The 12,795-nt window shown below is 43.8% G+C and overlaps 1 protein-coding gene across 2 annotated transcripts; it reads left to right on the top strand.

Moving 5' to 3' along the window:
• The first annotated feature begins 1,981 nt into the window (after positions 1–1,981).
• Positions 1,982–11,903, top strand: ZNF35 (zinc finger protein 35). 2 transcript variants are annotated; one of them, XM_059664343.1, is made up of 4 exons: positions 1,982–2,099; positions 4,090–4,401; positions 6,030–6,174; positions 10,646–11,903. In XM_059664343.1, the coding sequence occupies exons 2-4, from the start codon at positions 4,210–4,212 to the stop codon at positions 11,890–11,892; spliced, it is 1,584 nt and encodes a 527-aa protein (XP_059520326.1). In that variant the 5' UTR covers positions 1,982–2,099; positions 4,090–4,209; the 3' UTR covers positions 11,893–11,903. The 2 variants fall into 2 exon arrangements, with proteins under 2 accessions (XP_059520326.1, XP_059520325.1); XM_059664342.1 differs by having other exon boundaries at positions 2,007–2,099; positions 4,087–4,401.
• The last annotated feature ends 892 nt before the right edge of the window (positions 11,904–12,795 follow it).

The raw sequence follows: 12,795 nt of genomic DNA, 5'->3' as shown, positions 1-12,795 counted from the left end.
TGCTCTTTAAAAGACTCTTGAGAGCCGAAACCGGTTTGGCTCAGTGGATAGAGCGTCAGCCTGCGGACTGAAAGGTCCCAGGTTCGATTCCGGTCAAGGGCATGTACGTTGGTTGTGGGCACATCCCCAGTAGGAGATGTGCAGGAGGCAGCTGATCGATGTTTCTCTCTCATCGATGTTTCTAACTCTCTATCTCTCTCCCTTCCTCTCTGTAAAAAATCAATAAAAAAAAAAAAAATATTTAAAAGACTCTTGAGAGGCCCAGGCTGGCATGGCTCAGTGGTTGAGCATCTGCCTATGAACCAGGAGGTCGTGGTTTGATTCCAGGTCAGGGCAGATGGCCCAGGGGTGTTTGGGAGGCAGCAGATCAATGATTCATCATTGATGTTTCTGTCACCCTCTCCCTCTCCCTCTGAACTCAATTTAAAAAGTAAAATATAGTAAAAGTCTCTTAAGAGGATGAAATATTTACAAATCCTACATCCATACAGGATTTGTAGTTAGACTATATAAAGAATTCTCCAAACTCAGTAAATAGATTTAATTTAAAAATGAGCAAAAGTCATACATTTCACCAAAGTATGGATGGCAAATAAGCAAATGAAAAGTTGTTTGACATTATTAGTCATTAGGGAAATGCAAGTTAAAAATAACTGCACAGAATCGCTTTGGAAACAGATAAGTGGTGTTCACATCAAATGCTGGCAAGGATGTGGAGAAAATGGATCTCGTTTGCCAGGAATGTTAAATGGCACAGCCACTCTGGAAAATAGTTTGGCAGTTTCTTCCCAGTATTGCTCTTTTGAGCATTTATCCCAGAGAAGTGAAATCTAACGTTCAGGTGAAGACTTGTACATGACTGTTCATAGCAGTTTTTTCATAATCAAAATTTGTAAGTAACCCAAATGTCCTTCAGTGGGTGGTTAAACAAATTGGTATATCTATATGATGAAATAATTATTACTCTGCAATAAAATGGTGTAATCTATTGATATCTGCAATGACTCAAGTGAATTTTAAGTGAATTATGGTGAGTGAAAAATCCCATCTCAAAAGGTAAAAAAGTATAATTCTATTTACATAATTTTCTAAAATGACAAAACTACGTAAGTGAAAAACAGGTTAGTGGTTGTCAGAAGTTGAGAATGGTGGGAGGGAGCAGGGGAGAGGAAGGGAAATCTAAGTGTTGGAACAGTTGTGTGTATCTTGATTGTGTTGATTATACAAATCTATACATATTGTGATAAAATGACAAGAATTATACACACACATTGTACCAATCTTGATTTTCTGAGTTTTATATAATTATGTAAGATATACCTGTTTGGGGAGGCTAGTATCTTTGCAACTTCCTGTGGATCTTTAAAGTCAAAATAAAAAGTAAAAATAGAGACTAAGGAGTGTGATGCAGTGTGGGAAACTGATTTGGAAAAACAAAATTATGAAATATGTATTTTAGGACAGTTGGGAAAATGTGAATAACTATATTAATATTGGGAAATTACTACTTTTCTTACCTGTAATGATGGTGTTTGGAGAATATTATTATGAAAGGATGAATATTGAAGTATTTGGGATGAAGTGTTTTGATGTTTACCACTTAGAAAAAAATGTTTTTCAGTATGTATGGTACAAAGCAAACGTAGCAAAGGTTGATTAAGTCCAGATGGAGGCTACAGGTATTGTACCTTTCAACTTTTCTGTACCTGTTTGATAGTTTCAAAATAAAACGTTTGGAGCAAAATTATCAGGGCTTTCTACGGATTAAATCTTTGTAGCTTCGGGCTCCTGGGTGCTCGCCTCGTTTAACTGCCCCTGTCAGCCCGCAGATGCCCACCCTCCCTGCACCCCTCTTTCTGAGCGCTTTTGCTCGCATCCCGGATCCGCAGCAATATAGGATACCCATCGAGAGGAAAGCACCTCCCAGATTCCTAGAGAGGCCGGCATGGCGACTCGGGGAGCCGGAAGCCCATCCCGGGGCACTTCCTGTCCGGTCATTGTTCTGGCGCCGCTGGCCGCTAGCCGAGGGGGGTCTCTGCCCGCCGGCCCAAGGCCCCAAAGCCCAGGAGTGCGGTGGCCCGGCCTCTCAGCAGCGCACGGTGAGCTGGGTTGGGGGTGGCACGAGCGGCGGGGGCGCGGGAGGGGCCATCCCTGTGGTGGGCCGGCGCGTCCTCGCCTCGGGGACCCCAGCCCGGTCCGAGGGTGGCTCCGCGCCCCAGCACTTCGGGAACCCGGCTGCCGCCTACGGAGGGCCTGGCCGCGGGGAGGTTGGACGCGAACCTCCCAGGAGCCGGGCTTACCGGGAACAGGCTGCGTGGGGCTTGGAGATGGAGGAGAGGGGCTGCCACGTTTGGAAAGAAAGGACATGGAAAGGAAAGCCCTGGATGGGGACTCGGTGCTGTCACGGTCGGAGGCCGATCTGAGTTTGCTCAGCAGCCTGATGACAGGACTCAGAGTAGCCAATCTTGCATAGTCACAGGTGAAACGAGTGTTAAGGGTCTTCCTACCTAGAATTCGGCTAGTCAAGGAAAGAGTAATATTCCAGAATTAAAATTTGTTGCAGGAGTGCAAGTATTGCGTTTCTCAAGAAATTCAATGTATACAGTAAGTTAACACGTGGGAAAAAGCATATGCTCACTTCAGTAGCAACAAAAGGTTAGTAAAAGCATTTTTATTCTAATAAAGCATCTGCAGGGGAATAGAAATCTCTCATTCTCTTCATAACCAACGAAAATGTTAAGGTAATTGTGTTACTTAAAAAAAACAGCACAAACAAACCTGTTGGCTTGGCTGTGATGAAAGGGTACTGTTAAGTTGGTGGTGTGATTTGGTGTGGTCCTTTTAGGAAGCAATTTGACAGTACATGTCAATCATAAATTCCTTCAACCAGTAATTCCTCTATTCTGTTTGCACAGAAAAATCTTAGCATTAATTATTACTAAGAAAATAAGTGGAAACAATCAAAACTCCTTTTGCTGAAGCAATGGTTCATAAATTAGGGATGGTTAAGTAAATTACCGCTATAATTGAGAGTACTATGCCAGAATGAGATAGCTCTGAATGTATTTACATTAAAACGTCTATCTGAGACTACTAGACTATTGTGAAATATAGAAATTGAGTTCAAAAAACAATACAGGTTGCTGAACAGTATACATATATGATCTAATGTGTTGTGGAAAAATAAACAGTAAGTGTGAAGGTGTATATAGTGTATGGCAATACAGAGAAAAGATTAAGTAGACCGATCACTAATTTGTGTGTGTGTGTGTGTGTGTGTGTATATTTAATTCTGTGTATTTCTGTATTTATTCTTTTTCAATGGGAATGATAACACCCTAGGTTATTATGTAGCTACTAAAAATGATAAGTGTGAAGAATGGCAACATGAAAAAAATCTTCTTTATCTTAAGACTAATACTTAAGTCTCAGTGGACATTTGGAAGAAATGGAAAATATAACAAGCCAAAAGAACCTCAAAATACCTGTAATCACATCACCCGGCGATAACCACTCCTAACATGTTGGTGTCTAGGCTCCCAGGTTTTTCTTGAGATTATTATTCTATTATCATTCTATTATTTACCTTTGGCACTAAAATTTTTGTGTTGTCATGTCCCTTCTTAAAAAAAAAATACACAGAAAAACCCCATGGTGATCATTGTGAAAATATGAATCCGCATAGTTAAAAACAAAAAGTTTAACTTGTCATAATTGTCAATGTGGTTGGAAGTTTTCTCTTAAAAGAAATATATCCTATCATACACAGTGGTTACCTCTTTGGAGATGAACCAGGGATGATTTTTCTTAATCATTTTTTGTATTTTTCAAGTCTTTACAATAAAAATGTATCAACTTTATAATCAGAAAAAATCAATAGATATTATATAAAGCTGTTTGCAGTGTAATTATCATGGAGACAAATTGCATGTTTACAATCCAACCCCTTCCATCCTATGTGTGAGGAGTAGAGCAGACCTTGTGCTGCAGTGGCCCCTGTCTAGGCACTGGTGAAATTGGCCAGTGGGCTTGGTAGCAGCCAGGCAAACATCTGCTTGATGCTAACAATGTTTTCTGCTTTCTCAGTAGACAGTACTCATCCTGGCCCTGGGAGGAAACTCAAGAAGATACTGTTGAAATTAAAGATTAGATGGGGCTTGACCTCTGCTGGGCAGCCCTCAGCTGCAGGAGTTCTGCTAAGCAGAGAAGATGACTGCAGATTTGAGAGAGGCCATGGCCCTGGCCCCTTGGGGCCCAGTGACAGTGAAAAAGGAGGAGGAAGAAGAGGAAAGCTTCCTAGGTCAGGCATCCAGCCAACAAGTGCATTCTGAGGACATCAAAGCCGGGGTTCCTGGAGAGGATCCCCGGGAAGGCCTTGACGGGGCAGAGCAGGAGGAAAAGGTAAATAATGGTCTGGGAGGAATGAGGGAGGAGAGACCGAAGGATCTCCAGGGGTTTCAGAGGGGCTGCTATCCTTCTGCTGCCACTCCTGGAGCCTTGTTTCTCAGCTGGAGCTCTGGACTTCAGTCCTTTGGAACATAAAGGAGCATTCTCTTCTGATTGATGTGGCATCTAGTACTTTTTTAAAAAAAATAACATTTTTATTGATTTCAGCCAGGAAGGGAGAGGGAGAGAGAAATAGAAACATCAGTGATGAGAGAAAATCGATTGGCTGCCTCCACCCCCACTGGGAATTGAGCATGCAACCTGGGCATGTGTCCTTGACCGGAATTGAACCTGGGACCCTTCAGTCCACAGACTTGCATTCTATCCACTGAACCAAACCGGCCGTGGCTGGCATCTAGTACTTTATAAACTGGAGGTTCTCAAACTTTCCTACACAGAATTACCTGGGGAGCTTTTTATAAAACTGTGATGCCCATGCCATACTACATTCCAGTTAAATCAGTATCTGGGGGCAGGACCCAGACTTGTCCAGTTTAAAAAACCTTCTAGCTGGCCCTAACCAGTTTGGCTCAGTGAATAGAGCATGCTCCTGTGGACTGAAGGGTCCCAGGTTCGATTCCGGTCAAGGGCATGCACCTTGGTTGCGGGCACATCCCTAGTAGGGGGTGTGCAAGAGGCAGCTAATCGATGTTTCTCTCTCATCGATGTTTCTATTTTCTCTATCCCTCTCCCTTCCTCTCTGTAAAAATCAATAAAATATATTAAAAAAAACAAAAAACACCTTTTAGCTGATTCCAGTCAGGATTTGACCATTCTGACCTTTGTTTCTCAAACTTTAATATGCATAGGAATCACTGTGGCAGGGTCTTGTTGAAATGCAGATTCTGATTCAGAAGGTGTGGGGTGTGACCTGAGATTCTGCATTTCTCACAAGCTCTCAGGTGATGTGATTCTTTTGAACAAAGGACACTTTGAGTCGTGAGGCTTTGTACTACACTGTTGTCCTTATGTTTTCAAACACACCCCTTACCATCATTGGCCAGATGAAGTTCCCCAAAGCCTCTGTAATAATATGATCTTTGATCTTTAGACCTCAGAAAATTCTACTCTGGAAAGCCTCCCCATGTGCTCTCTTGTCTTGTCATGCACTCACTGGCAAGTTAAGTTTGGATGCTAGAGTGAGCACTGAGGTGAAACCAGAGTGACAGGGAAGAAGGTGGCAGGCTTGCTTCTCTGCCTAACTCACCATGGGGATTAGGAAAGACTGGCTTCCTTGACTTCCTGTTCCTTTTTATAAAAAAATAATGTTTGGAGCTCTGGCCGGGTCAGTTGTACTATGTACCAAAAAGGTTGATATATAGTACCCAGTCAGAGTACATACAGGAGACAAATGATGGGTGTTTTTTCTCTCTCTCTCTCTCTTCCCCAACCCCCTCTCTCTCCCTCCCTCTCTAAAATCAATTTTTTAAAAAAGTGGGGGGAAGGTTGTTTGTTTTATCATTTCCAGGAATAGGTACTTAACATTCTCATCCTCAAAAGCTGTCGTCATACCTGACTACCCTCCACCCCCTGATCCCAGTGACCATCCTCTCATAAACCCACCTATGCCTGCCTGTCTCTAGGGGCAGAATATGTTCTGGGACATGGCGGTAGTCCTGAAAGCAACGCAGGAGGTGTCTGCTGCTTCAACCCTCAGCAGCTACTCGTTACCAGGGAGTCTGGCCAAGAGTGAGACACTGGAGACTCATGGGAACATGACCTCCCTAGGTAAGTTCAGCCTGATTCAGAATGCTGAAAGATGCCCATGCATTTGTCACAGGAAATGGCTTATTTTGCATTGAGTCTCAAGACACCAAACACAGGTGGACTTCAGAGTCACCTTTTAATCACATTTATTGTTGAGCAGGTTTCATATCTATTCACACATATGGGTACACATCCTCTTCATATACTTTATGTTTAGCATAGGTTGGTGATTTTGAGAAAATGCCCTGGAGATGTTCTGTTTTCCTAGAACTTCTTACACATTCTAGAGGCTTTTGAGCAGTAGTGTCAGCTGTAATGGTGTTCAAAACTAGGTCCTCATGAAGGATATGGTGGTTTATCATCTGGTTCTCTAAGCTGGGACTTAGGAAAGGGAGGTATCCTATATAATAAAGAGCTAATATGCTAATTAGACCAGACAGCAGAATGACCTTCTAGAACAGGGGTGGGCAAACTTTTTGACTCGAGGCCACAATGGGTTCTTAAACTGGACCGGAGGGCCGGAACAAAAGCATGGATGGAGTGTGTGTGTGAACTAATATAAATTCAAAGTAAACATCATTACATAAAAGGGTATGGTCTTTTTTTTTTTAGTTTTATTCATTTCAAATGGGCCGGATCTGGCCCGCGGGCCGTAGTTTGCCCACAGCTGTTCTAGAACGACCTTCCAGAATGACCAGTGGGCAGGGCCACAAGGCAGCCAGGGCCGCTAGGCCCTTGCATGAATTTCGTGCACTGGGCCTCTAGTGTTATATATCTAACTAGCAGTGGCAGAGGCTTGCCAATGGAGTGATGTGTAACTGGCTGAAGAATGTGGTAGCCATGAGTCCTGTGTTGTGGAAGCGAAACCTGGACATCTACCAAGGCTCCTTTGGGCACTCAACTTTATGAGTCTGTCTGGTACAGGGCAGAGTCTGAATATTTTGAACCCATTTTCCTCACTAGCCAGTTCCTCAGGCTTTTGTGGTCCAAGTCACTTTCTTACACCAGCGTTGTGAGGAAGGTTGGGATCTCCGCCTTTCATCTTCTTGTCCGTTTTTTCTTATTCCCCAAACTCTCCGCAGCTTCTGCTCCTCACTTTCTGCTTTCTGTTCCATTCTCTCTGATGTATTCCCCTGTGTAACGTTTTTTCTCTGTGTCCTTGCTTTATCAGTCATTCATAGTCTTAACTTCCACAACTGTGCCTGTCCGCCAGGAGTGGCCTTCATTTTCCTTCTCTGCCTCTTACCTCAAGACTCTGTTCCCAGCTAAGACTTACTTTTCTGTGCTGCCAGCCACTTCCACAGCAGCAGGTCAGAGCAAGAACACTGAGCTCTGAGAAGTAAGAGAGATCTGAGTGTAGTTGGTGCCCTGCCTCTGATAATTTTATGGCCTTGAGCAAATCTGTTCGCTCCTGGACCCCCATTTCCTGTTCTGTAAATGCAGTGCATTCATTCGATACTTACAGGGTTGATTGGGGGCCAGTTTCCTCTGTGCTAGGCAGGACAGTTGTTGCAGGGGCTACAGCAGTGAATAAGACACAGACTGCCCCTTTGTGGCTCCCACTCAAGTGAAGGAGAAGCTTCATTTTGGTGCTAAAGTAATATACATGAAAGTGCTTTGGAAACTGACATGTTACTGGGTTTTCAAAGTTTGAGAGAGAGTATCTACAGTTTTCTATATATTGATTAATGTTGAATTTATTAAAGTTTCACATTAAAAACCAATTTTTAAGCCTTTATGCATAACTTATTTTTAGTTCATTCATACATCTTGAAATATTTTTATAAACATGAGAACACTTGTGCTTTGTCTGTGGTTCATGGTTATGTAAGCTCTAAGTTTTGCAAATTGAATTTTTTTTAATATATTTTTTATTGATTAAGATATTACATATGTGTCCTTATCCCCTGCCCCCCAGCTCATGCCCTCACTCCCCCGTTGTCCGTGTCCATTGGTTAGGCCTATATGCTTGCATATAAGTCCTTTGGTTGATTTCTCCCCTTTACCCCCACCCTCCCTTACCTTTCCTCCAAGGCCCGACAGTCCAATCAATGCCTCTCCGTCTCTGGATCAGTCCTTGTTCATCAGTTTATGTTGTTCATTATATTCCACAAATGAGTGAGATCATGTGGTATTTATCCTTCTCTGACTGGCTTATTTCACTTAGCATAATGCTCTCCAGTTCCATCCATGCTGTGGCAAGTGATAAGAATTCCTTCTTTTTTACAGCAGTGTAGTATTCCATTGTGTAGATGTACCACAGTTTTCTAATTCATTCATCTACTGATGGGCACTTAGGCTGTTTCCAAATCTTAGCTATGGTAAATTGTACTGCTGTGAACATAGGGATGCATATATCCTTTCTGATTGGTGTTTCTGGTTTCTTGGGATATATTCCTAGAAGTGGGATCACTGGGTCAAATGGGAGTTCCATTTTTAACTTTTTGAGGAAACTCCATACTGTCTTCCATAGTGGCTGCACCAGTCTGCATTCCCACCAGCAGTGCAGGGGAGTCCTTTTTTTCCGCATCCTCTCCAGCACTTGTCATTTGTTGATTTGTTGATGATAGCCAGTCTGACAGGTGTGAGATGGTAACTCATTGTTGTTTGATTTGCATCTCTTGGATGATTAGTGACTTTGAGCATGTTTTCATATGTCTCTTGGCTTTCTGAATGTCCTCTTTTGAAAAGTGTCTATTTAGGTCCTTTGCCCATTTTTTATTGGATTGTTTATCTTTCTTTTGTTAAGTTGTAAGAGTTCCCTATAAATGTTGGAGATTAAACCCCTATCAGAGATAACATTCGCAAATATGTTCTCCCAGGCAGTGGGGGTTCTTATTGTTTTGTTGATGGTTTCTTTTGCTGTACAAAAGCTTTTTATTTTGATATAGTCCCATTGGTTTATTTTCTCTTTAGTTTCCAATGCCCTAGGAGCTGTATTGGTGAAGAAATTGCTTCGGCATATGTCTGAGATTTTGTTGCCTTTGGATTCCTCTAGTGTTTTTATGGTTTACATACCATTATATTAGCTGGGCTGCAAAAATATTCATTGTGGGCCGCGGGCTGTGAGTTTGATATGCTTGATGTAGAGCAACCAGAAACTAGTCAGAGTTTTATTTGTTTATTTTTTTACATTTTATTGATTTTTTACAGAGAGAAAGGGAGAGGGTTAGAGAGTTAGGAACATAGATCAGCTGCCTCCTGCACACCCCCCACCCGGGATGTGCCCGCAACCAAGGGACATGCCCTTGACCGGTATCGAACCCGGGACCCTTCAGTCCGCAGGCCGACGCTCTATCCACTGAGCCAAACCGGTCAGGGCTAGTCAGAGCTTTAAAGCTTCAGGAAGCTTTGATGTTCTCGTGGTACTTTTTGCCACTGTGGAGCAGGTTACCCCATGTCTTACACTTAGATCGAAAAGGTCATCTTTCCCTGACAAAGGCGAGGCTGTTTCCTCGACGCCGGGGGTAAGGTGTTTACTCTGTTCACAGTCGTCTTTAGTCCCTTCTAGTGTTGCCATCTATTACCATAGCAACTGCCATACCTAAGGTTCATCTTTCCTTCTGGTCCCAGCACTGTGACCCACAATACCACTGGTCAGGCTGTGCCTGCAACCAAGGTACATGCCCTTGACTGGAATCTAACCTGGGACCCTTGAGTCCGCAGGCTGACGCTCTATCCACTGAGCCAACCTGGTTAGGGCCAGAATTCATGTTCTTAAGTGCTCTGCTACACTTAATGTTTTGGAGGCGTTTGGCCACTGTGGTCCTCTTGGCATCCAGTGTGGCCCTTTCTGTCCATCTTATTCTCTCTTTGATATGCAGCATTCTCATATACAAAAGCCTAAGTTGCCCAGATCTTCATCCACGGGTAGGGCATCTCTCTAAGTAACTGGTGAGTTGGAAGCAGGTTCACACTAAGTGGACAAGGTAAGAAGGCAAGCCTGGGGACAGACTGGTGTCCTGCAGAACTGGTCTTCATTGTGAGACCAGTCATCAGACAGCCAGAGGAGACCTGCCTGGAGATGGCTTCCCTGGCATAAGGCCGTGTGTTAAATGTCTAGTGGAGGGAAATGGAAGTGCTGGAAAGACCATGAATCAGTGGACTCTGCTCTGGGTGTGGGGGAGATCATAGGCCAGGCAGAGGAACCTACAGAGGAGAGGTGGCATGTGAGGGGATTCTTTTTTAATTTTATTATTAGAGGGAGAGAGAGAGAGAGAAAGTAAGAAAGACAGAGAGGAACTGATTTGTTGTTCCATTTATTTATGCATTCATTGGTTGCTTCTTACCAGGGATCAAACCCACAACCTTGGCATGTTGAGACGACGTTCTAACTAACCAAGCTACCAGCCAGGGCCAGAGGTGATTCTTTGAATGAAGCCCTTCTACAGACACTGAAGTCACAGACCTCCTCACCTTTATGACTTTATGATCTTACTCTTTTTCTAGGTTAGAAAAAGCTGACACTTGTATTTGTTGTTTGTTGTTTCAGGTGCTGAGACCAAGAACCCACAATTATTGGTTCCCAAAACTGAAATATGTGATGAAGCAGAAAAACCCTTCACGATATCAGGAAGGATCCAGAAAGTTGGCTCTCAAGGACCTGAGTTCGAAGAAGCCTTCGAAAAAGGGGACATGTTAAAGGGGCAGAGAATAAAGAGGGAAAAGAAAGACTTCAGGCAAGTGACAGTGAAGGACTGTCCCGTACCTGGAAACTTCAAAGAAGAAGAAGACCAGAAATGTCAGAAATCTGGGGAAAGATACAACCGTAGTTCAGGCCCTGTTAAAAACCAGAAAAGCCAGCCTGGGCAGAAACCTTTCACTTGTAGTGTGTGCGGGAAAGGCTTTAGTCAGAGTGCTAACCTCGTGGTGCATCAGCGGATCCACACTGGGGAGAAACCCTTTGAGTGTCACGAGTGTGGGAAGGCCTTCATTCAGAGTGCAAACCTTGTTGTGCATCAGCGAATCCACACTGGACAGAAACCCTATGTTTGTTCCAAATGTGGGAAAGCCTTCACTCAGAGTTCAAACCTGACTGTCCATCAAAAAATCCACTCCTTAGAAAAAACCTTCAAGTGCAGTGAATGTGAGAAAGCCTTCAGTTACAGCTCACAACTTGCTCGGCACCAGAAAGTCCACATTACAGAAAAATGCTATGAATGTAATGAGTGTGGGAAAACATTTACTCGGAGCTCCAACCTCATTGTCCACCAGAGGATCCACACCGGGGAGAAGCCCTTTGCCTGTAATGACTGTGGCAAAGCCTTCACCCAGAGTGCCAATCTTATTGTGCATCAGCGAAGCCATACGGGTGAGAAGCCATATGAGTGTAAAGAGTGTGGAAAGGCCTTCAGCTGTTTTTCACACCTGATCGTGCACCAGAGAATCCACACTGCAGAGAAACCTTATGACTGCAGCGAGTGTGGAAAAGCCTTCAGTCAGCTCTCCTGCCTTATCGTGCACCAGAGGATTCACAGTGGCGATCTTCCTTACGTGTGTAATGAGTGCGGGAAGGCCTTCACCTGCAGCTCGTACCTGCTCATTCATCAGAGAATCCATAATGGGGAAAAACCTTACACATGCAATGAGTGTGGCAAGGCCTTCAGGCAGCGGTCGAGCCTCACTGTGCACCAGAGAACCCACACGGGGGAGAAGCCCTACGAGTGTGAGAAGTGTGGTGCCGCCTTCATTTCCAACTCCCACCTCATGCGACACCACAGAACCCACCTCGTTGAGTAACGTAAAGGAAGAGGAAGATCTCCAGGCATTGATCATACCTGCTACCCCCCTAATTAGACACCACTGCTGTGTTCCTCCTTTGTAAAAATGAGGCCTGCTACGGTCTTAAAGATAATAGTTTTCAGGAGTGCAGCACAAAACACAAGCATTTCAGAGGCTGACTTAAAGAAAGTGAAAGCTAAGCCCCTAAAGGCCGGGACTTTGTTTTTAACTGTCCCCTAACATTTGGTGGTGTCGGAAATAGAATGTGGCTTTCTTAGAAATGGGTCATACCAAGCTAAATGATGAAGATTCCACTTGGGGAAAGGTATTTTTAAACTAAATTTGTTTTTTTTAAAACTGGTAATTTCTTGAGCAACAGGCAGTTTATTGGTATAGGTCTGCCTGGTGGAATTCTGGCGCTTTGAACCTTGTATCATAGCATTTGGGGTTAAGCAGTGACTAGTTAAGGAAACCACTTGGGGTAGCAATTCACCAACAACCCACCTATGAATATTTATAAGCTTTCCATTCCCTAGGTAATTAAAAATATATTTTTTAAACCTACTAACTGTCTACTGCTCCTCAAATGGACAGAAGCAGGAAAACGGCTGTTTCCCTCATTCTATACCTCATGAACCTTGGATGGGAAAGCTCTGGTGAGTCTCTTCTGACCCTTCCCCAGTCTGCATGGCCGAGCACTTGAGGTTTGATGGAGATTACACACGGGCCACAGATGCTGCTGGGCTGTACTCATTTGCTAAGATGAACAGCTCTCCAAAGAACCCACAGCTCCCACTGCATTCCATTTCAGTGAGCTGCTCTTGACGGCCCCATCCCAGGTAGGGGAGTCAAAGAACAAGCTGGCCTAGGGCCTGCCCATGTTTCCTCTGCTCACTGCTCAGGCCCAGCCAACTGGCTCAG

Source organism: Myotis daubentonii, chromosome 14 (genome assembly GCF_963259705.1).
Source record: "Myotis daubentonii chromosome 14, mMyoDau2.1, whole genome shotgun sequence".
NCBI classification, from domain to species: domain Eukaryota; kingdom Metazoa; phylum Chordata; class Mammalia; order Chiroptera; family Vespertilionidae; genus Myotis; species Myotis daubentonii.
The sequence above is the reverse complement of the archived record's forward strand: the minus strand, read 5'-3'. Positions and strand labels throughout refer to the sequence as shown.

Excerpts from the sequence above, each read along its gene's own strand:
- ZNF35 (XM_059664343.1), top strand. The coding sequence starts at position 4,210 with ATGACTGCAGATTTGAGAGAGGCCATGGCCCTGGCCCCTTGGGGCCCA. Across the intron at positions 4,402-6,029 it reads GGGCAGAGCAGGAGGAAAAG|GGGCAGAATATGTTCTGGGA; the intron begins GTAAATAATGGT and ends GCCTGTCTCTAG. Across the intron at positions 6,175-10,645 it reads TGGGAACATGACCTCCCTAG|GTGCTGAGACCAAGAACCCA; the intron begins GTAAGTTCAGCC and ends TTGTTGTTTCAG.